This window comes from Ixodes scapularis, unplaced genomic scaffold (genome assembly GCF_016920785.2).
Source record: "Ixodes scapularis isolate PalLabHiFi unplaced genomic scaffold, ASM1692078v2 PGA_scaffold10__122_contigs__length_95168666, whole genome shotgun sequence".
In the NCBI taxonomy this organism is placed as follows: Eukaryota; Metazoa; Arthropoda; class Arachnida; order Ixodida; family Ixodidae; genus Ixodes; species Ixodes scapularis.
This window is the reverse complement of record NW_024609836.1, coordinates 12,384,714-12,408,266: the sequence shown is the minus strand read 5'-3', so window position 1 is coordinate 12,408,266 and position 23,553 is coordinate 12,384,714. Positions and strand designations below refer to the sequence as shown.

Here is a 23,553-nt window from a genome sequence, read left to right as displayed (position 1 = left end):
AAAAAAAAAACAACACAAAAAAAAAAAGAAAAAAAAAGAAGAAGAAAAAAAAAAACAGCCGGCACGGCGCGAGAGAGAGGGGGAAAGGTAGGCAAAGGAGATGCCAGTGGCAACTCCATAGAGCCCCATGCGATGCGTCGGGAAACTCGGCAAGAAGAGGGCGAGAGAGAAAAACGGGGGACGATAGCGACGACGAACAATTGACAAGCCTAAGTTCCGGGTGCACGTATTTTTTCAGTCGTTCCCAAAATATTTCACTGAACGTTCTGTTCTTCGAATCGGCCCAGAGAGAACAGCTCTGGGACCCGGTCCAGCTTTTTCCGAAAGCCAGTCACTAGCACCGGCCGTCACGTCTACGGGTCTACGAGGCAAACTGCTATGTCGCCGTGATTTTTTTTTTTTTTTTTTCGAGTCTGCATACAGTATAAGTGCTGCGATTGGATGAGTCCTTCAAGTCTCCCCCATGAAGAAGTTGGTGATCGCCGAAAACGCCGTCGTATTCAGTTACGGCTCGAGGACCTTTTTCAAGGCCATAACGCTTCACACGTTGAATCGTACTACTGCTCGGATCAAGGTGCCTGTGAGGATATGAATGACGACCCCCAGAAAACAAGTGACAGTGCACATAACGGCGCGTCAAGTCCAGTCTCCAATCAAGACCCTTCAGACGCCTCCGACGATCCCAATCAAGAACGCCCAGCGGACGGGATCCCCCTTGTGAAACCATTCCCGTGCACGCAGCGAGAGTACCAGCTACGCGCAATGGGACGGCTAAAGCACGCGCGTCAGCGCATTAATCAGAAGCAGAACGAGGTAAGCGGTGGAACATTCCGCGCCGCGTAACATCGTCTCTTGTTCATTTATTTACGTCAATTTGTTTGTTCTTTTATATCTTTGAGGCTGGCACATCCAGGGACGTCTTTTGGAAGCGCTCCGTATTGCAACTCGTGTCTGAACATGCTCAAATAAACAGTTCGTACCAAACCTGTGTTTTAGTTACTTCCTTCATACTTGCATGATAGCAACTTGCCTTCGCAATAATACTAAAAAAATACTTTATTTTTTTTCTTTTGGGGGGGGGGGGGGGGGGGGGGCGGGGGGACATAACGTTTTCCCACGACGGCTAGGAAACGTAATTTGAAAAGGTTTCTCGACGTTCTGAGAACGTCGTTGGTAGTCCGGATGTCGTAAACACACGTATCATAAACGTCGAGGGAGGACGCAACGGCCCACCGAGATGTTCATGAGACGTGCAACAAACGTCATTTGGAACGTCCCCTCGACCTTCTGTACACCTTTTCTCGCGGACATTTAAAGGTTTCATCGACGTCGAAGGAAGGTGACGTCCGGACCTTAGACGTTTTACGACGTCACGTTACAGACGTCTTCGACGTCCTTTCGACGTTTTCTTCACGTTTATGTGCTGCTTGGGCTACCTCGTTGCTTTGGGCACGCGACGCTGCTCAGAGAGCGAAGCAACTGGTAACGTAGCTCCCATTATCGATGGTAGCGCCGGTAGGTCACTTCCTTGATTTTTAGTTCGTGCAGCCACCGCCTGGTGCCGTCGGTATTTGGAAAAGGTCCATTGTCGGCATGGCAACGTCTTTGGAAAGCGGATTGCCTTGACTCAATCGACCGGATATTAACAGTACACAAAAGAAGACCAGCGTCCCGCCCCAACAGACCTTTTTCTAAATTACCCAAGCATCGAGAAGAACGCTGGAAGTGTAATTCTATGGTCCGCGCTCGCTGTTCTTCCTCTTATAAAAGATTCGAAGTAAATAATCATTATAAGACTTGGACGAACGCGCGTGCAAGGCAAAATTTGTTTTAGACTTTTTCCTTTAGAACGATAGGCCCGTAGCTCACAAGTTTTGAGCAGCGCTGCAGGCGAGCGAAATAGAATATTTGGCTCGCGTTTCGAACATGCATCAATACGCTTCCCCACTAGAGTTTTTTCTACTCAGTTCCATTCTAAGTTCCAGCGTAGCAGAGGCTACAAGAGCGAGCTGCGAGCTTTCCGCGTCCCTGCCAAGCACGCGCGCTCGTGCAGTGCGAGCATCGTTCAGGATGACGCGCTTTTCCGAGTAGCTTCGGCTTCACTATCACGTAAAGTGAAATATACGTGCTCGCGGAAGCTGTGAAAGAAAGCAAATATGAAAGGAATGTTTAATGGAACGCTGCGGCCGTAAGCAGCATAATTCTGTTCTTTTTTTTAAACTTTTTTTAGACGTTTTGTTACCGCACATCTACCGATGCTGACAGCGGCTTGTATTCGAACGTGGCACGTGCAAAATCGAACGTTACAGCGCCACACGAATGATGCAGCCAGAAAAAATTGGTCGCGTCTTGCGTAAGTCTTCCGGACGCGCTCGCGCCCCCTGCCCAGAGCAACGGGTATATTACTACTGCATACGCCAGCACGCGCAATGCCTGCAACTACACTCGTAGCATGCAGCTCGGTGCTTGGGAAATTTGTGTGCTATCAATACAAGGCCGATTGAGTCAAGGCAATCCACTTTCCAAAGACGTTTCCATGCATGCCGACAATTATCGTGTTCATTTAGGCTTAAGAATGGCCAGAATCGAAATACTATCTAAAAAATGCGGCGAGGTCATTGCTCATGCTTTGCGATTTAAGTGAGGTAAGGCAAAGCGAAAGCCTCCTGCACCATTAGTTACTGACTAACGCGCGCGATATTGCAGCTACAACGACATATTAGTTCCGAAGCGAGCGGCGCTCACTTTGCGGGGCACCGCCATGTTTTCCCGCATCCCTACCGATCCCTGTCACATGATCTCAGAATCCCTCTCCTAGGTACTGCGGCTAACTTTAGCCGCGGTTAGCGCTTCGAGCAAACGGGCCCTAAAGCCCCTGTATCCTGGGAAAAGTGGCGCCTTCATTGTTGTGGAAACGCGCGAGACACGTTCAGCGCGCCACTTCTGGAAAGAACATGGCGTCTGAAATCTAGCTCAGTGCTGCGCTGTGCCGCCATGACCTTCCCAAGGGATGCACGTTGCACGTGCCTCGTGCATCGACGCACTTTGCGCTACTTTTGAAACATGAAGGGGCTTTAATGGGCCCTGCTGTTCATTAATAATGTTTATGTTGTTCATTTAGTGTGAAACGTGTCGCGAGTGACGATTTTGAAACAACACAGAAAGAAAAAAAAAGTCAGGGGTTTGACATTGGCGTTTTGTATTATATATACAATATATATATATATATATATATATGCTCGGGCTGAGAGTGGTGGAAGGAGCGAGGAAACGTCAGAAGGGTGTCCGAGTTTTTTTCTTTTCCTTCCCGCGCCGAGACCCTTCTTCGAACCGAGTGGCACCCTCCGCCTAAAGCCCCTTCATGTTTCAAAAGTAGCGCAATGTTCGTCGATGCACAAGGCACGTGCAACGTGCAGCCCTTGGGAAGATTATGGCGGCACAGCGCAACACTTAGCTATTTCAGACGGCATGAATTTCCCAGAAGTAGCGCGTCGCACGTGCCTCGAGCATTTAACAACAATGAACGGCGCCACTTTTCCCAGGATAGAGGGGCTTTACCGTCGCCGGCACTGCCACGCCTCTCAGCTTCTCAACATGACAAAAGAAAAAGCCAAGGAGAAGGATGCCTCCTCGTCAAACGCGCCAACGCGCCACCCTCGTCCAACAGACATGGGATGCAATTTCTGCCTCCTTCGCCTAAACCTTGGTAGCTGCCCTGCTTCCAATCGTCGATGGCCTGGCCAATCTCAACAGTCTCAACAGTCTCTCTCGCAAAACTGTGAACGCGAGCTATTCGAACGTCGGCACGGTGAGCTCGAACATCCACAGACGCGCCGAGAGATCGCTTCCAGCATCGCCGGAGGCCTCCCCCTGCCACCGCCGGAGGTATGGCTTCTACGAGAATCATTTCTACCAGAGCCACCAGCGCAATCCAACTACCTCTGATAGAGCCCCCACCACCCATGCCGGAGCGAGGGTCCGTCATGCCTACGACATTCTGAGCGACCTCACCCAGGACACTATAAGTTTCTCCACGAGAGATGTCCATGAGATCAGGCATCTCCCCCGCCATCGGTTCTACTGGGATGACATACTCCCCGAACACCGGCACCTCATTTTCGATAGACTGGAACTCTTCCACGTCGTCGCGAGAGGGAACTGTAGGACGGCAGTTCTATCCTAGACGTCGAGGATTCGAGTCTGAGGTTTTCAGAGAGCTCCCCGACCAGCTACCCAACCAGCCTCGACGCGGACGCCACACGCCTCGTGCTCCCGCGCACACCAGCTACCGCCCAGACACCAAGTCGAAGAGGCCCCCTAATCGTGAGTCCGGCAGCTACGCTGAGTCTTCGAAACCCACCAGTGCCGTCATCGACGGCACAGTCGTCTCCTCGACGCTCCTGTGCGTTTTTCCTGTCGAGGACTTTCTCGCCCATGCTCTTTGCGAGGCTGGCGTCTCGGCCGACCGTGCCCGAGCTTGATCTTGGATCGAAGAAAACGACCCAATGGATCCCGACTCGACAACCACCGCCACCGAGCGAATCCTGGAGTGGCTCAGCAGGACCGACAGTCATTTCATTGAGCCCCACGCCGATGACGGCTCCTTCGACACGTACGATGGCAAGGAGGAAAACCACACCAACACAAAGGAACACACTACAGACAAACAAAGCGTCGTCGAAGACTCTCAGTCGGACCTGGGTAGCACTGCCTACAAGTCAAAAGCGACGGGACCTACACCGCCAGTCCACTCAACCCAGCAGGCACCTGAAGTCGACTGGGCAGTGTTTAGTGAGGCAAGTAGTTTTCACGGGCCGCCCGACTACGGTGGACTTTCCATTCGCTGCACGAAGGCTTCTTGCCGCACGGCCCGCCCAGCCCAGCTCTCAATTTTATTACTTCACTCCATTTAGCAGTATTTTACTAGTGGATGGCTGTAGTTCTGTTCCTTCCTTCAGTGAAGCGAAGACTCGCCTGCATGTATGAGGTTGAAATCAACTGTAGCGACGAGAAAGTGCGAATGGTTCTTCCAGCATCAAGTGGGAACTTTCTTAGGGTAATTGTTTATAAATGGTGCCAAACAACAGAGTAGCGGTGTTTATTTTAATTTTTATTATATAGAACGCGATGATCCCTGAGTACTAGAAGTAACATGTATGCTCGGGCATCAAACTAAATAATGTAAGTAGATGTAGTGAACAAGAGTTGGAGCTAGGAACGTGTGCAACTTCTGACCAATTAGAAGTATTAAGACGTTTCTAGGTTCCTTGTATTTCACGTTATTGGGTATCTGAGACTACTTTAAACAGTTTTTTCTAAAATGGCTGTCTAGCATTTCAATTAGACAATTATTGGAAAAACCGAAATAAACCGGTTTTTATGAACGTGTAACCGGTAACCGAAACCGTAAAAATTAAAACCGTAAAAAACCGAAACGAAACCGTTATCAACAGGAAGCGGTAACCGTAACCGTAACCGAAACGTTATATTTTTCGGTTTGAGTCCCTGATCAAGAGTGCCTAGGTTCGAAACCGGGCCTAGGTTCGAAACCACGCTTAGGTTCGAAACCCGGATGGTTTCGTGCTCATATGACCAGATATGTCACGTGGCCAGGGAGATCACGCGACCAGAGATATTCCGTGACAAAGTTTTTTTTTATTCTGTTGGACAGGTCACGGATTTTGACAACTGATTTTACCGACGGCTTTTTCGCTGACTGAGCCAGGTAGTGCTTACGCATTAAAAAACAGACAACAGAGATGCTAACAAAATAAGGCGGAGAAGAAAAATGCCGAAGAAAGAGCAAAACGTTAAGCTGCGAAGACTTCCACACGGCATGGGGATCTCACGAACAGGGCCTTGATACATCGTTCCTGACCGGTGATGTAATCAGTGTTCGTGTGTATGACACCGGCCGGACTGGAAGCGCGCGCTCTTTCTCTCTTTTCGCGGCCTTTGCAATCGCCCGGGAATGGCATTTTTTCTCCGTATGTAGTTTACTTGCTTGCCGCTAGGGGCGCAACCACCTCATACCACCTCACCCCACTCGGAGCGCCCCTTCGAGCTGCTTTGCGCTGGTGTTCGAGCTTCATAGGTTGTTGGTTTGGCAGCGGTTTATTGAACTTCGCTTTCATTTAAGTCACTCTAATGACAGGCAGTGTCATCAGCAAACTGCGTTCCCCTGTGACGAAAAATCAGCTGGAAATGTGCTCAAGCCCTCGAGGAAGCACTTTAGGCTGTAGTATGCACTGCGCACCCTCGTCTAGAGCAGCTGACCGACTTCATGCGCGACCTAAGAAACGATGATGCAGACCATGGCGATGGATAGATTGGGCCTGCTTACATTTCACGAGAGCGTACGAATTATTCATCATCTAAATTTCCTCCACGTAGAAAAGGTCCGTCTCCTCCTGTTCTTGAGTTGCAACGGAAGTCCTGGAGGTAAATAAGTTTTGTTTTTTCGCAATTGCATTCGCTGCCTCTACTTACTACTTTTTACTCTCGCATCTCTCGGAGATGTGCGTCAAATATTCACCGTTTTGGGCTCATCAGAGGCGCATTAGATAGTGGCTGAGGGTCTAAATGTAAGGATCAGGTGTCAAAGGCTATAAAAATCTCCGCCGCAAGTTGCGACAGCGCTGAGATACACTGTCAGACGCATTGTGTGCAAAGGGCAAAGGGTAGCCCAGGGGTGAGGTGACAACGCCCCCCTTGAAGTTCGGCGGGAGGTGGCCATTGCCCCAATTGCTAAGGCCGTAAGAAGAGAAAGAGAGCGCGCGCTTCCAGTCCGGCCGTGGTATGACCCGTGGTTTGCTTGTTTTCTGAAGTGACAGATACGCGCGAGTAGGGCTCTGGGGATCGCATGCTGAGCTCTGGATTTTTAAACACCGATAATCATTGTTGTTATAAACTCTCAAGCTTAGAGCAACATTGTTTTTTTATTTTTTTTTGAGCCCGGCAGCGCTGGCGGGCTGTGGGCCTTTGCTTTTCTACCCCTGACCACAAAGTCGTAAATCTGCATCTCCCGTGTTGCTCACCCCGCGACTATCGAACACGTCACCGGAAAGGTCTTAACATTCCACGATTTGAGATGCCCTTTTTCGTTTAGGTAGTGACTACTTCGACATCCGGGTTCAAAATAATTGCAAAAGCACTTTGAAAACATCTTTCGTCACATACAGAAGATATATTCATAGTTATTAGCAGGGATGGGCAGTATTTCAAATACAAGTAATTGAAATACGTATTTCAAATACTTTGTGTATTTTGCGTTTGAATTTAATTAGAAATTGGGTAATGTATTTGATGTGTGTATTTAAATACTAAAACGTGGGTATTTCAAATACAATTGTAATTAAATACAATTTTGTGGGCAAAAATACATCCGTCAAATTTATTGTCACTTTCCAGAGCAGGAAGAAAACCACGTTCTGCACCGAATGCAGTGTCTCTCAGTCAAGCACAAGCGTTTAGTGACTTTGTGATTACGGTGCTAGCCCAGAGAAAGATTAGCGACAAAATGACGTTCACAGGCAAACTGGCTAAATAAGTGCCTCTTACAACTTGTGATTCTTTCCAGCCTGATTTTCATCTATATATTTGCCTGGAACATTCTAAATGCGCGGTCGTCCAGATTTTCGGAACTGGTGCGAGTGGCAGCAATAAAATAATTCTCTAGCTAGGGCTGCGCGTCTTGGTCGTCTCGGTTCTTTGTTGGTCTATATCAATATGTAATCGGCAAAAAAAGCTGCTTGAAGTTCTCTACTTTTTTCACTTTTTACGTCCAAGCTGATTACATTTTTTTGTGATTATATTTCTATTACGTTACTAGAGCCTCGCACACTAACTCCCGAGTGTGCGATGGAAAATTAAAATGAAATACAAAGAAACCCGTTGCAGGTGCCCTGAAGTTGCTAACGCAAATCTTGAGGAATGTATTTGGAAAAGTATTTGGAGAAGACCAAATACATTTGGTTGTATTTGTATATTGTACTTAAATGCTTTTTTTGGAAATGTAATTAGATTTGTAATTAAATTCATTTCTGACGAAGTATTTTGTATTTGTATTTCGATAATATTTGCATGTATTTTGCCCATCCCTAGTTATTAACTATTTCGACGTCTACTATCTCACTAAAGCACTCTCAGGGCGTTCGACGTCAAAATAACTGAAGTTTATTTTTTTTAATATTTCTGACATTATTTTTAAAAGTTGTAGTAATTATTGAAATTTGTTCACATCCCGTCAAAATAGCTTCCTTGATATTTTGAAGTCCTTGGGCTTCCAAGGATTTGAAGAGACAGTTTGCCCTGGCGCAGCATGGCATGTAAATTTAGTCATTTTTCTATTCGCCGTGGCCTAGCAGTGGACGTACTAGATCTATCGGCTTCAGAGATCGACGAGCTTTCCGACCGAACAGTTCTTCAATCGACTTCAAACTCTATGACCCAATTTTCTAAAAATGACTGAGCAGCTAACCCACCATCTTACAATTCCACCCGACTAACACATCGCGTAATTTCAACAGAAAATAAATGATATCGACAGACAACTGTTAGGTAATTCCTGTCAAGAATGCTTAATCATGAAATGTTCCGTTTTATGGTTTATTCCACAGCATTCCCAAAAATAAAGAGCAGTAAAGGAGTAACATCCCGCTAGCATAAGTATTTGTGGCTGCTTCGTGCTTTTGAGTAAGCCAACGGCTTACTCAAAAGCACGAACAATGCTCGCATTCATCTGCAGCACTCTATTTGACGCCAAGTGACGTAATTTGGGCTCGTTTAAAGACGCCCTCCCATCATATTTGAGCTTCTTCCCATGTTGTGTTATTTACCTCTTTAGTGATTCGGTGAACTCAATGAATAAAAACTAAGGCATAAAACAGTAGCGCATCATATTTTTAATAGAACATACAAGAACCCGGGACTGGCCAAAGTTACCCAAGGAAGTATTTGCGATCACAAATACTGAGATGCATGGAAGGGAAGGCTAAACGCGAGATGGGAGGCTGAGGTATATCTGTATTTTTTTATCCCGACAATTTGAGAGGCACTTCCGTAGAAATGGCATAAACGTGTCCTAGAACACAGAGACTGGAACACAAATACTAAGTTCTACAAATCCAAAATATGTCGCCAGGCACTATTTACTATATAAAGGGGGGTGCAACGATTTTAGGATTAAACGAATTAGCATCTCGTAAAAATAGTCAGAGTGCAGGCGAGCTGGTGTAAGATGAACATGATTGTGAACCTGAGACTGGGGCAGAAAAGAGAACACAACAGAAAGTAGAAAAAGAGGAGGCAACGTTTCCTCTTCTTTTTCTACCTTCTGTTGTGTTTTCTTTTCTGTCCGAGTCTCAGGTTTAAAATCATGTAGCATCTCGTCATATTTACGTTCTTCATTGGGTCCCGGAGGATGGAGAAAACATCTCCTTTATTAAAAAATGTCTCGATTTCGCTGCATAATCGCAAAGCAAAAGTCGAGCTTTTTTCCCCACCGGCTGCCGCAAGTGGCAGCCGAGGGAACTACAGCGAAAAGATTACGTGACCTTGCTCGGCTCTAAGCTGCAGCGTAACGCCCTCTAGTGTGAGCAGAGAGAGGGACAGAAAGTGTCCTCGTCCTCCGAGCGAGCACACGGGAAGCTACACGGCACCCCGAGTTACGTCAATAGGAGGGAGACCAGGTGTGACCCTGAAGGCTGCGAGTGAGTTGAGGGGTGCCAGAAATGCCACTCTTTATCTCTTTTTTTTACAACAACTAGGACACGCAGGCGAAATCGGTTTTCTGTTCTTTGCTTCAGAGGAGTCAGAGGGAAACTTCCACAAATTTTTGACCGAAGTCCGAAAATCATTGCCCCCCCCCCCCCCCCCATTTAACACTCAAATACATATACATTATGCCAAATAGTATCTATCTACTTTTCGAAAATAGCTATGCAGTAGTTGTATTGTCTAAAATCATTCAAATAGGTCAAACAGTCAGTAACCGTCACAACCAGCCATTAATAGCAATATAATTATAAACAGAGAAGATAAAAATAAGGCTCGATGGACCGATGGACAACATTCTTTTTTTTTTTTTCAAGTTAATTGTAAAAAAAAACAAAAAAAAAACACACACATGATTCCGAGTCAAGAGGTTCAACGCGTCAAAAGGTCCAACGAGTCAAGAGGTCCAACATTGGACCTCTTGACGCGTTAGACCTCCTGACGCGTTGGACCTCTTGACTCGCCGTGGATCTCTTGACTCGTTGGACCTCTCGACGCGTTGGACCTCTTGACCCATATTGGATCTCTTGACTGGTGCCTCGATATGTCAAGAGGTCCAACGCGTCAAGAGGTCCCATATTAGATAGCTTGACTCGTTGCATCTCTTGGTGTTATATATGTACAGGCAAGGGGTGTGAAATAAGTACAGGCAATAAAGAAAAAAAAAACTATGAGGCACCTAAGTTTTCTCTTACGATGTGAGAATGCGCGAGCACTACCTTTTCCCGAGTTGTTTCCACAACGGATAGCGCGCTAGTTGCGCAATCAAGAGGGCCTAGGTTCCAAACTGAGGAGGGGATGGTTTCCTGCTCACGTAACCAGGGAGGTCACGTGACCAGAGAGATCACGTGACCAAAGATATCCCGTAACCAGAGTTTTTTTATGTTGGATTGTGTTGGACAAGCCGCGGATTTTGACGACGGATTTTGCCGACGGCTTCTTCGCTGACTGAGCCAGGTAATGCTCACGCATTAAAAAAACAGAAAACAGAGATGCTAACAATAAAGGCGGAAAAGAAAATGTCGAAAAAAGAGCAAAAAGTTGAGCTGTGAAGACTTCCATATGGCAGGGGGGATCTCACGAACACGGCTTTGATACATCGCCCCTGACCGGTGACGTAATCAGTGTTCGTGCGTATGACCCGTGATTTGCTTGGTTTCTGAAGTGACAGATGCGGGCGCGTTGGACTGTGGTGTTCGCATGCTGGGCACTGAATTTGTAAACACCGGAAATCATTGTTGTTATAAACTGTCAAGCTTATAGCAACATTCGTTTGTTGGGAACCTGTGTGCCTTCTCTCTTCTACCCCTGACCACAAAGTCTTAAGTCTTTGTGGTCAGGGGTAGACCTCTTGATTCGTTGGACCTTTTGACTCGCTGGACCTCTTGACCATAAGCGTACTCTAGACACGCTTCTGGTCAAGAGATCCAACGAGTCAAAAGATCCAACGAGTCAAAAGGTCCAATAATGGATCTTTTGACTCGTTGGATCTTTTGACTCGCCAGACACGAGTCAAAAGATCCAATGTGGGTCAAGAGGTCCAACGAGTCAAGAGATCCATCGAGTCAAAAGATCCACGGCGAGCCAAGAGGTCCAACGGGTCAAGAGGTCCAACGAGTCAAAAGATCCACGGCGAGTCAAATGGTCCAACGAGTCAGAAGGTCCAATAATGAATCTTTTGACTCGTTGTACCTCTTGACTCGGCAGGACGCGAGTCAAAAGATCCAATGCGGGTCAAGAGGGCCAATTACTCGAGAACTGCCGCGCAATATTGCAAGGGGGTCGCGAAAAGCTCCTCACCAGTTTTCCCCTAGTGCAAGGAGACGTTGAACATTAAATATCAGAAAACATTTTTTTACTAAGTGCCGTAGTTTTTGTTGAAAAAAAAAAAAAAAGTGAGACAGATTTAAGTTTGACGCGCCGCTGAACTTCGCACCGTTTCCCTGTTGGCGGCCGGAAAACGGGCCTGAAGGGGTTACCCAGAGACCGGTTTTGTGTCGCTGGCTTTGGGAAGTGGGGAGAGAGCGCTTTTCTTTGCTTCGGGTAGATGCGCCACTAAAACTTTGCGTGACAAAAGTCAAGAATATGAGTTTTTTGACGCGTCTGCTCACGCTTTCCCGACAACATTAAAAAAAATGTACCCTCAAATTGAGCAGGTACTTATTCAACTTGCTATAAATCTTTCACTCAGTTCACGTCACGCGCGTATTTTCTTGGCCGGCACAAGCGGTTGCAGGAAAAAAGGGGATTAGTCCCCTTTCTTCTTCGCGATTTCTCCGCGGCTAGGGCAGGGCCGGAGGGGATTCTCCTCATTTTGTTGTGGTTTCGCTGAACCGTGACTTTTTTTCCCTAAAGCAAGGAAGCACCACTAGCTCGGCTGCTACAGTACAATATTTACAAAAGAAATGAAACTGTCCTGGGCGTCGCTCGATGTAGCCGCCGGGCCGCTCGGTCGCCGAATCTCCCAGCTCGTGGTGTCTCGTTCTGTCTGTTCGCGCCGAGATGCTTCTTTTTCATCGTCGCGGAAGCACCACTAGCCCGGCTACTACAGCAATATCGTCATCGAAGACGAAGCAGAACGAGCATACAACCGCGACGAGAGCAGCTGCTTTCAAAACGCGTCACCTTTGTCTTGAGGTGACTTCGATTTTCCTGGAGTCACGAATAATTAGCGGGCTAGCAAGCAGACAATAGACAAATTGCCAACATCTAAACAAAAAAGGCAGGCGAAAAAACGATCTGAGTGGCGATGTGTGTAAACAAAGTTATCCAGGACCTAAAAATCGGTGACCTTATTATGTCCGGAGAGATAGTAAACGGCGAGCTTTTTAAGCGAAGCTTTTTATGGCCAGGGTTTTGTGGATTTTTCGTGTGCGTAACCAAAAACTCTACGCTCGCAACGCCGCACGCGCACGCCTTCCTCGTATAAAAGATTCGAAGTAAATAACCAAAATAAAGCGTTGAGGAACGCGCGTGCAAGATACCATTTGTTTTAGGTTTTTGCTTTAGAACAGTTACTGCTGCAGACGACAGCACGTGCGGCGCCTGGAACACCATTCCGTGCATTCCCCTTGATGCTTGGGTAATTTAGCAATAAGTCTATTCAGTAGATGTTGTCAATAGGCACCATTTTCAAGATCAGTAGACTCTCGGGTAGATAATAATGGTTTATCAAAGATGTGCCGCTGTGCCACCTGCGGGGCGGCGGAGCAAACCTCACCGGAGAAAAGCTCACCGCAGATAAGCTCACCGGAGATAAGCTCACTGGAGAAAAGCTCATCGGAGAAAAGCTCACCGCCAAACTGTCAGTTGCTGAGAAAATCTCACCTGCGAATCTAAGAATCGAGTGTTGACTCAAGTGAAATACGCTGACTAAACTGAAGTATGCTGTGATGGCTTATGCGCATGCGGTCATTCTGCCCTTCACTAGCAGAATATATTTTTAAAATATTATAACATCGGGTAACACGTTAGGCGTTGCCCGACGAAAATAAAATAAATAATTCCGATAGAAGGCTAATTTTCAAAAAAAAAACAAAAAATAAATAACAGAAGAAATGTTGACAGAACGCTAATTGAAAAAAAAAAAAAGGTCGTATTTCCTCTATCCTGACTACGTCAGAATTAAATATGGTGACACACAAAGACGTTGTTGCATAACACGCAATCACGAAAAATATATTTGAGGTTTGTGTTTATTCAGTGTCAGGTCGGTTTGCTTTTGAGGATCGCGGCGACACTTGTTTACGCTGTAGACGAGAAATTTTGACAGTGCAGTACCACTACAAGCCTGTGGTCTTTAACGTGCATCACGCAGTAGCCATACATGACTGCACGCACGCCACTAAAAATATGTAGTATGTTTATGATAATGTCTATCAAGTGGATATTTTTTCTTGCACCACCATTGCACCGCATTTCTTGCACCGCAATTCGAAATTATAAAAAAATATTATCAACCACGTTTAGACTACGTTCTACTAAAGCTACAGTGCAGCCGACGCTACGAGCTGAAAACAGGTTCATGGCGTGCGTCGACTTTTTTGTGCATGCTATTACCGGCTAGTCCAATCAATCGCAGACTGCCTCATGGCTTTGCACTTTTAGTGTGCGCGTGTGCATTTGTGTAGTGACTTTCAAGCTAGTACAGCGTGCAAAATTTTTGGGAAATTCCTGCGGTAGTCAAGCAAACAGCACGAAGAGATTACGTTGATCACTAGCCGATTGAAATGGAAAACGCACAACGCCGTGACGTTGCCACCGATTTAGGATGCCAAAACCTGTCGTTCGCGAGGCCACTGCATCATCTTCTCCCATCATCCTCTGTTTTTTTTTTTTTTTTTGCTTTGTTATTATTCGCGGGATCCCAACTCGTTGCAGTGCAGTGACCGTCACCCCCTCCTAGCCACCCAAAAGCCGTCATTCATCGCTGTTTGGCTTTTCTTTCTTTTCCTGCTGTTTTTGTTCCAACTTTCTTCGAAGCCCTTCACCCCCCCCCCCCCCCCCCCCCCTCTTTTCCCCGTTATCGGACAGGAAGTCAAGAGGTCCAGCAAGTTAAAAGGTCCAATAATGGATCTTTTGACTCGTTGGATCTTTTGACTCGCCCAACACGAGTCAAAAGATCCAATGTGGGTCAAGAGGTCCAACGAGTCGAGAGGTCCAACGAGTCAAAAGATCCACGGCGAGTCAAGAGGTCCAACGAGTCAAAAGGTCCAACGAGTCAGAAGGTCCAATGATGGATCTTTTGACGCGTTGGATCTTTTGACTCGTTGGACCTCTTGACTCGGAATCCTCTAGACACACCATTTAGCCTATCCCGTGACCATGCCGTTTTGTCTTTATTTATTTCTTTTTTTGGACCTGCACGTGATTACTCTGAATGTTCAGGGTTTTCGCTCCCCGGACAAACAACGCGAGTTTGTGCAGTTTGCCCAGGCGCAATATTGCGATCTGCTTTTTTTTTTTTCAGAAAAACGCGCGAGACGATTCTGAAATCGAATTTTATACACCGCACGTCGTAAAAGGTGTGAAAAAAAACAACAACACAAAAACACACAAAAAAAATAGGGAGCCAAAAACATTATTCGCTATAAAACTTTAAAAAAAAACTGGACTCTATTGCGCCTTCTTTCCTTCGAAAGCTCTCTGCCTTTTCACTGCAATGCATCCGCGGAATCGCTGCACGTCAGCCGAATCCACGTCGCCTATTGGGTAAGAGCCTACCTCACCAGCACCGCGATCGTAAACAATAAATAGCCGGCGAATGTTTCCTAAAAGTTTTGTTAAATAATATTCAGATTCATAGTTTGTAGCATAATTAGAGATGCGACGAAAATTACCAAATTTGATAATGCTGAGAGCCAAGCGCCATCTATCGTGCGATAAACGAAGCAGGGGCGGTAGGGCCGATGGGCCGACAGCCTTGGGCTCAGTTACTTGGCCGCGACAATCAAGGAACGGTTATGTTTCTACGTGTTTAGCGCAAGACACATGCGCGAAAAATCCATCCGATCCGACGTCCGATCCGGCAATCCGAAAAATTTGGTCATTTCAGGCGTCGGATCGGCGATCCGACGTGCGCGTCCAAAGCGTCAGATAGTTTCGCACGGCGGACGGATTGTCGGATGCGTCCAACCAATGACAGCGCAGCCAGCGCGAACGTCATGATGACGCACTGAGTCTGGCGGGCGAAGTGAACGCGATAACGGGACAGGCGAGGGGAAGCCGGACGCGTGGATCCCGCTGACTGACCCATTTGAGAAAGATGGACCCAGCAAAGAATGCACGAGCTCGTAATTTCGCTCGTGCGAGTTGAACCGTCAATATGGAACCAGAGATGACCTCCGGAGTCCGCTGGAACGCTTGGATCTGCTGGGTCCTGGGCGGAGCCGAACGGATCGTCGTGTCGCATGTAAGGTCGGAAGCGTGTGTCTCAAACTGTCGCGTGCGGCAATTCGGAGCGGCGTTCGGACTGTCGGTTCGGAAGTCGGATGGGACGATTCTGCCGTCCATGTGTCTCGCGCTTTTTTCTCGCGCGCCCCGACTTCAAGCTGCAACAAAAAAGTACTTGAAACAGACCACGACGAACACGAACGCTGGATCCACAAACACCCGAGAAAAGCCAGAACGGCTATAAACTGACCGATCCGCGACCAAGCGAGCTCGGCAGATAGGCCTAGCAGGCACTCCGAAGCAGGCACTCCAACTCCGGCGCAGCGTTGCTTTCAACGGCGCTTGACCACGACCGTCTGCCCACGACCGGCTGGCGTGCTGAATGCAATATGCCCGCGCGACCCTCGTGGATCCTTCCCGTATTTTGATCGCTGACCTCAATTTTAGATTAAGCGGTAAGGTCTCAATCTCTTCCCCTTGTTTTCCGAGGCAGTGTTGACGAACACTGTCGTCGAAAAGGGACTATCGTCAATTCTATTTTCTTGTTTTGTGTGATACCTCAAATAAACGCCATATGGATTACCTTCGTAACACGGTATGTACAGTTTGTTATTAGTATGACATTTTTATTCTGACAAACTGGATGTCACTGTCGAGCTATAACAGTTCGTGGCAGCTACGTGCGATGCCGGTCAAACCACCTTCCTTTGCCGAGTGTCGCGTCAGTATCGAGTTGCAATCGTAAAAGATCGGTCCCGAAGCGCTTACCAACAGCTCGAATACAGCACTTCCATCAAACGCGCGCGTCCGCAACGAGTTTGAGCAGGGATTTACGTGCCTCTTGCTGACACTCTCGTAGTTCAAACGTATCTTTTTTTTAACGTCGGCTCGCTCCTGCATCTCTGAGGCCGCGAAAAACGCCGCGGCCATTTGCCTCTATCTACGTCGCTTTGCAAACGACTGACACAAGCCGCCTTTTACCAACAGTGACAGTTGGGTTGACTTCTGGAGTCTTCACCGGAAGACTCGCCGCACTTCCCAACAGGCATACCGGCGTATGGGACTAGTCCCATACTGTCGCTGTAGCGCAACATATCTAATTGAATCTCGCTCAGCTGCGATGTGTCCATGGCTATCATGGCGATGAGAGGCACCGATTCAGAAAATACATCGGTGACATCGGCGCCATCAGCTCAGTAAAACCTACCGGCACACCGCTAACTCCACGCCGCCAACTTCCATTGTCCTACTGCCGAGAGAACTTCCGGTTCCGGAAACAGGGTACGTCACGACCGTCAAAATTACGGCGCGGCTTGTTTTGCGGTCATTTGGAGAGAAAGAAAAAGTCGATATTTCATTAATTTTTGGTGTAGAAGTTAATAAACCGAGACGAAAACGGATGCCTGTTCGGTATTCAGTAAACATTGACAGTTTAATGGAAACGTTATCTGGCAAAAGTAAAAAGGTCATTTCATGGTTCCTTCAAGTGGGGGGCTTTCAGGGTCAAGCGTCCGCTGATAACCGGTACAAGAAGTCGAGCTTTTTCTTTATTTTTATTTGGAAGTAGAACTATATCGCGTAACCAGTTGAGTGGAAAGGCTTCACCCCCAGTGCCATTTGGATTTTGAAAAAGTTACTATCGGAGATGAAATTCTACTGCTATATCCTCTTAAGCCTCTTGCGACGTCTTAGGACTAAATGCGCTGCAGCGGAGCTGGTCTATAAGACGTCGCAAGAGGCTTAAAAACCGGTGTGGTCTCTCTCGGTCTTACCCGGTTGGATATGTGTGAACGGCGCTTAACACCATACAGCTGTGCATGGCATTCAAATAGGGACCTGATGGCTAGTGCCTCAAACAAATTTATTACGTAACTGCATGTTTTTCTTAGCAGGTCCCCATTGAAAAGTCTGACCGTACTGTTCCAGTTTGTGTATCCAAAGCAATTCCACGTCACAAGGGCACATGGTGTGACCAGGGCTGCGAGAGAATGCCCCCATCGCCCCAATTAATGAAAGATTATCACGTGAGAATGCTGTTTACAATTTCTGGTTTCTAACAAATTGGGCATGGCCAGTGCTTGGATGCTGGGATTTGTGCTTCAAACAAGACAATCGGCAGATGATGTCAGTCCTATTCATCTGGAAGCTCGTTGGTAAAAGCAGTGCCGGAATGTGCTAAGGATATGTCCAGTGTCTTCAGTGTCTATCTCATTGTTCCTAATGTAATGTACAGGGGCCATACCGGTGAAACAAACTGCCCGCGGAAGACCAAACGGTGCGATTTTTGCAGCCGCTCTCACAGGAAAGCCTCATCACGGCGACGCGCGACGCTATACACACTTTCGTTTTGCCGCCCAGCTGGCCCAGCTGCCCCGCAAAAAAAAAAAAAAAAAAATATTGTTGTCACGTCACTTGCGCTAGGCCTCTCGTTTTTTTTATGACTAGGCTTCATACGAATTATGTCATGCCCTATCCACGCCTTTTAAACTCCTTGTGAGAGGGGAGGGAAACGCATTGGAAATGACGGCACGTCTCCCTACCCCTCCCCCTGAGTGGGAGCGGGGATTATTGACCAGCTCGCCTGCACATTTGCTTTAGTTTCAATATTCAATCTGCGGTTCTCTATATTTCAGCTTCGCTGTAAGAGATCGAAATAACACCGTATTCTACACAAATGCTTGTAAAACTCGGGGCCTTACCCATTATTGGAGGCGTGCTAGTTTCCTGTTCACTTACCTCCCCACCGAGTATGTCGATTTCGCGTCTGACGTGGGTTCGAAAAAAGACATCATTTTTGGGCATCGCTTCTCGGCCTTTTGGCTACGATCGAGTTTCGAGTTCGTCGACAGTTTCTGCGCAAGAATCGTCTCCCTGTGGCCCGCGTCCCTCAGTCGCGCGTCACCGGGGCCCCACCCTACTGCCACGGAAGATGCCGCCGTCATCCCAGGTCCCGCCGAAGGCTCAGTCTTTCGTGTTCTCGGCACCCGCCGAAGTTCCTGTTGATGAAATAATCGACAGCTTGTATGGCCTCGTTGGTGAGGACAGTTTGACGCACTTGCAACACTTCGGTGCAATGAAGTTCCTGGCTGCAGTCGGTTCGACGGCAGCTGCAGACAAGATGGTAGCGCAGGGCCACCTGCTGCTTCGAAACGTCGTGGTCCCGCTCGAACAAGTGGGACCGCGTATCATCCACGTGACGGTCTTCCGGCTCCCTCCCTACGTCCCCGACGACGCCCTCCAAGCAGTCTTCAGTTCTTACGGGAAGGTGCTCGCCATTTCCCACCTGACCTACAAAGATCGGCCAAAGCTTTTCACCGGCACGCGAGTCCTCCGCATGGAGATGAAGACGCCCGTACCGAACTTCGTCAGCGTAGGAGGGCACCGTGTGATGTGCGAATACCGAGGAATGAAGAAAGTCTGTGCCCGCTGCGGCCTGGAGGGCCACTTTGGAGCCGCTTGTCGCACACCACGCTGCGACCGGTGCGGCGTCTTCGGCCATAGCACTGACGGCTGTAATGCCCCGTGCAAGCGTTGCGGTCACAACCACGCCACCACGGATTGCACGCAGCGCCGGAGTTACTCGGCAGTGATTCGTGACGAGGGTCCTTCGGATCCTAGGCCCCCTCCACTGACGGCACCCGACCCGCCCGACAGCACTCCAGGTGCTCCACCCCAGCCTGCAGAGACCCACCCGACCGCCGGCGTGACCCAACCGGACGCTCCCCAGGTACCACCAGCTGCGCCTTCGGAGGCCAGCGGGCGCGACGACCCCAACTCGGAAGCGGAGTCCCTCCCCCCCCTTGTCATCGACGAGTCGGCAGAAAGTGAGTCGCCCGCAAGCCCAGAAGCCCAAACCGGAGTAGCCACTGCCTCCTCCTCGACAAGCGACCCAGGCGTGAGGCCACGAACTCCCGTGGAATCTGCCACCGACAACACGGAAAGCATGGAGTCGTCGCCGTCAGAGAGCGACTCCGTCAGCTTCCCGGTGCTGGACCAAGCAGCCAAAAGAGGCCCCCCCTCCTCGTCAGACTCTGGACCTGGCCCCATACGCTTGACGGGTACGAAGAAAAAGGTTCGACGTCTGAGTTTGATAGACCGTCCCGTCATTGGACGCCAACCCCCGTAACTAAGAGGCCTTACTCGTCACTAATTCTATGTCGCGTTCCAGTCTTTTTCTTTCGACCATGTTTGTGTTTTTTCTCTTTGTAATGGCCCTTCGCATCTTATCCCTCAACGTCCAGGGTTTCCGGAATGAGGATAAGCAACGTGAAGTTGTTCATTTCGCCCGTGGTTTAGGCTGTGACCTTCTTTTTGTACAAGAAACTAACTTCTACGGTGCTCGCGATGTCAAAGATTTTAAAGCTCGTTTTTCTTTTCCTTGTTATTTTTCTTACAGTTCGTCGCGCTGCACGGGTGTGGGCGTGATTTTTTTTCGACCGTGCTTATTCACCAGTAGTTTTTGCACTTTCGACCTAGACGGCCGCGTTATCTGTCTCGATCTTTATCTCGGTTCGCAACCGGTACGCGTTATCAACGTTTATGCGCCTGCTCAACCAGCGTTTTCACATTCCTTTTTCGCATCGCTAGACGTGTTTCTTTTAGAGGGCCATCCTTTTATTCTTCTCGGGGATTTCAACTGCGTCATTAATTCTTTCCAAGACGTCCAGGGGCGGGGCTGGGGCCGCTCGACATGGAACGCAAAAGAATTAGACCGCCTTATTCGTCAGTTTCAGTTAGTGGACGCCTGGGAGGTTAAAAACCCTAACGTCTTTGGGTACACCTGGGCGCGTCGTGGCTCCTACAGCCGTCTGGATAGGGCTTACCTCCCCGCGAACTTCCCGTTCCCTGTGACCCGGTGCGAGATCGTGCCCCTCCCGCCTGGCACGCGGTTTATCTCAGACCACCGCGCACTGCTCGTGGCACTGGCGGTTCCCGAGTACCGGGCTGGAAGAAGCGCCCTGTGGCGCATGGACGTGAACCTCCTCCGGGATCCGTCTTCCGTTGCTGAACTGCGTAGCAGCATCGCAGAAACTCTGAGTCAACAACCCTTCGACCCCACCCAGTGGGACGGCCTGAAAGCCGCCTGGCAGGCCTTGCTGGCCTCGGCTGGCAGAAGCCGTAGAGCTCGCCAAACCGCAACTCTGAACGACCTGATAAGGCGGATGCGCATTGTTCAGCGGGGTGGGACAGGGACCTTGCTCATGCAAGAGTACCTGAGCGTGCTTCGGGCGCGCTACAGCCGTGTACTTAGGTACAACTCTCGAACCGCCAGTGCCCAATTTCTGAGGGGCAGACCTGTGTCCGACCCCGAGGTTCTGAGGTATTTGCGCGTGTCTGGTGGGAGGGGCGGGGCCTCTACGCGGGTTTCGGAGGTGGTCCTGCCGGACGGCAGTGTGTCATCCAGGCAGGATGACATAGACGCCGTTTTCCGGGAGTATTTCTCTCGCTTGTACGCTTCAGCTCAAAGCGATACCCCTTGTGAATTTGCCGCGGGCGTAAGTCAGTTTTGTGGGGACCTCCCCGACGTTCCGACTGAGATGAGCGAGAGGTTGGTGCGTCCCGCCACCCGTCAGGAGGTGGTGGACGTTTTGCGTGCCATGAAGACCGGCTCGGCCCCGGGTCCGGATGGCTTGCCTACGGAATTTTACTCCAAGTTTTGGGATGTTTTGGGCGACGCGCTAATCAAGGTTATTAATACATTCCTAGTTTCGGGCTACGCCCCCAATTCCTTTAAAATTGGACGAGTTATTTTAATCCCTAAGACGGGAGTTTCTGGCTCCGATCCTCAATCGTGGCGGCCAATCACGCTATTAAACGCGGATTACAAGATACTAACCAGTCTGTTAAGTAAGCGACTTCGCGATATTTTGCCCGTGATCATTAGTCCGTTTCAGACGTGCAGCGTCCCCGGGCGCACGATCTTTTCTTCTTTAACTTTAACGAGGGACCTTTTTGCATACGCGTGTTCAAGATCTCTTAACGGTTGTTTCATTTCTCTTGATCAAGCCAAAGCTTTTGACAGAGTTGAGCACAATTACCTCTTTTGTGTCTTAGCTAGGTTTAGATTTTCTGGTCTGTTTATAAATTTGTTAGAAAGTTTGTACTCAAACATGTCTAGTGAGCTTTTAGTAAACGGGCGCCTGACAGCGGCTTTCCCCGTAACGAGAGGAGTGCGTCAGGGCTGCCCGTTATCGCCACTGCTTTTTGTTTTGTGTATCGATCCTTTGCTTCGTAGAATTCACACAAGCGAAAATGTTCGGGGTTTCCCGCTTCCGGGGCTAAGTACAGTTTCTGTCTCAGCGTATGCTGATGATGTTTCTTTATTTTTGCGCGACAGTGACAGTTTTCTGGCAGTAGATCGTATCTTTTCAAACTACTCCGCGCTGTCTGGGGCTCAATTGAACCCCAGGAAAAGCCAAGCTTTGTCTTTTGGTTCGTTCCCGCGTTCTTCACTTGGTGTTATACCGTTTGTCCAAACTGTTCATGTACTAGGCGTACCTTTCTCGCGCGAGGGAGTGTCACCCCTGGCTTGGGATGAGGTCTTCGGTGAAGCTCGAACACAAGTCCGGCTGGCGTCAGAGTTCGAATTATCGCTTAGTGACAAAGCTTTTTTGATCAAAAGTGTAATCTGCGCCAAGCTCTGGTACGTGTCGCGGGTGGCACTTCCTCCTGCTGTTTTTACCCGACGTATGACCTCTTTATTGTTTTCTTTTGTATGGCAAGGGAAGACTGAGCTCGTTGCCAGACCGGCGCTGCGTCTACCGCGGTCCAGTGGCGGCCTGAGCATTCCGTGTCTCAGTACGTTTGCGCAGGTATTGGCCCTCCGCTGCGTGTTAGATATCTTGGAGGACGTAGACTATATCGGCCGTACTCTAATGCTGTACTGGTTGGGTCATTTGCGCCGGACGCTCGTGCCTCGGGGACTGGGGAACCTGGCTCCGGCGGCGGAGACACCTCTGCCGCATTACGTTGCGGTCGTTGCGACGCAGCGCCGGGTGACCCAAGAGTTACCCGGCGCTCACATTCAACAGCTACCAGTATCCCGTGCTTGCGAGTCGCTTTGTGCCTCAGAGGTGTCTCTGGCGCACCAGTCGCGTAGCTCCCAGGTGTCCTGGGAGAGCCTTGTTTCTACGGACGTCCCTGCGCAGGCAGCCGATACTGGCTGGAAATTTGGGTGGGGGGTCCTACCAACGAGAGACCGACTAGCAAACTGGGGAGTTGCCGCTACCGACAGCTGCCCCAACTGCCCTTCTATCGAATCCAATGAGCATGCCCTCGTCGGCTGTGTTGTCGCCAGGACGTTCTGGACACTAGTGGCACGGGCCTTCGGGGTGCGCCTGCTCACGCAGAGACGACCCAACCGTTTCGCTAGACTTTTAGAAATTTTAACGCGCGAAGTCTTGTGGGAGTTTAGGTGTCGCGCCGTGGTCCAACGCCGCCGGTTTAGGCCTCTGTTCCCCATGCTTCGAACTTTAAGAGAGAAAGCTGCGGACTATCTGGAGACACAACTGTGGACGCTTGGGGGGCAAGAGTTCCTGAGACGGTGGCACTCGCGGTTTTTCCACGTTAATAACAACAGAATTTTGCTGCGGCCTACTCCGGTTCTGCACGGAATGTGACACAAATCAGTGGTGAAGTGTGGCCTGCGTGCCACCAAATCTTAGCACTCTTGTCAGAGGTGTGGCTGTTGTGCCAAGATCTTTGTAAATATGTAAATAAACTTTTCTTTCCAGTATCTGTTCTTATCAGCTTAATATCTGATAGGGGCCCTATATGGGTCCTCGATATTAACTTTATTTTTACAACCAGGTGGGGTACTCCGGGCTTGCCCGGAACCTGCCAGGGTCGGCCCTGTATTGCACTAGAGCAGGGATCGGCCCAGTTCCT

The 23,553-nt window shown here is 48.9% G+C and overlaps 1 protein-coding gene and 1 pseudogene across 1 annotated transcript; both read left to right on the top strand.

Annotated features, from left to right (window-relative positions):
- The first annotated feature begins 18,466 nt into the window (after positions 1-18,466).
- LOC115322874 lies at positions 18,467-23,391 on the top strand. Its single transcript, XM_040205524.3, has 2 exons — positions 18,467-19,724; positions 22,390-23,391. The coding sequence occupies exons 1-2, from the start codon at positions 18,596-18,598 to the stop codon at positions 23,283-23,285; spliced, it is 2,025 nt and encodes a 674-aa protein (XP_040061458.3). The 5' UTR covers positions 18,467-18,595; the 3' UTR covers positions 23,286-23,391.
- Positions 23,374-23,553, top strand: LOC115322894 (annotated as a pseudogene).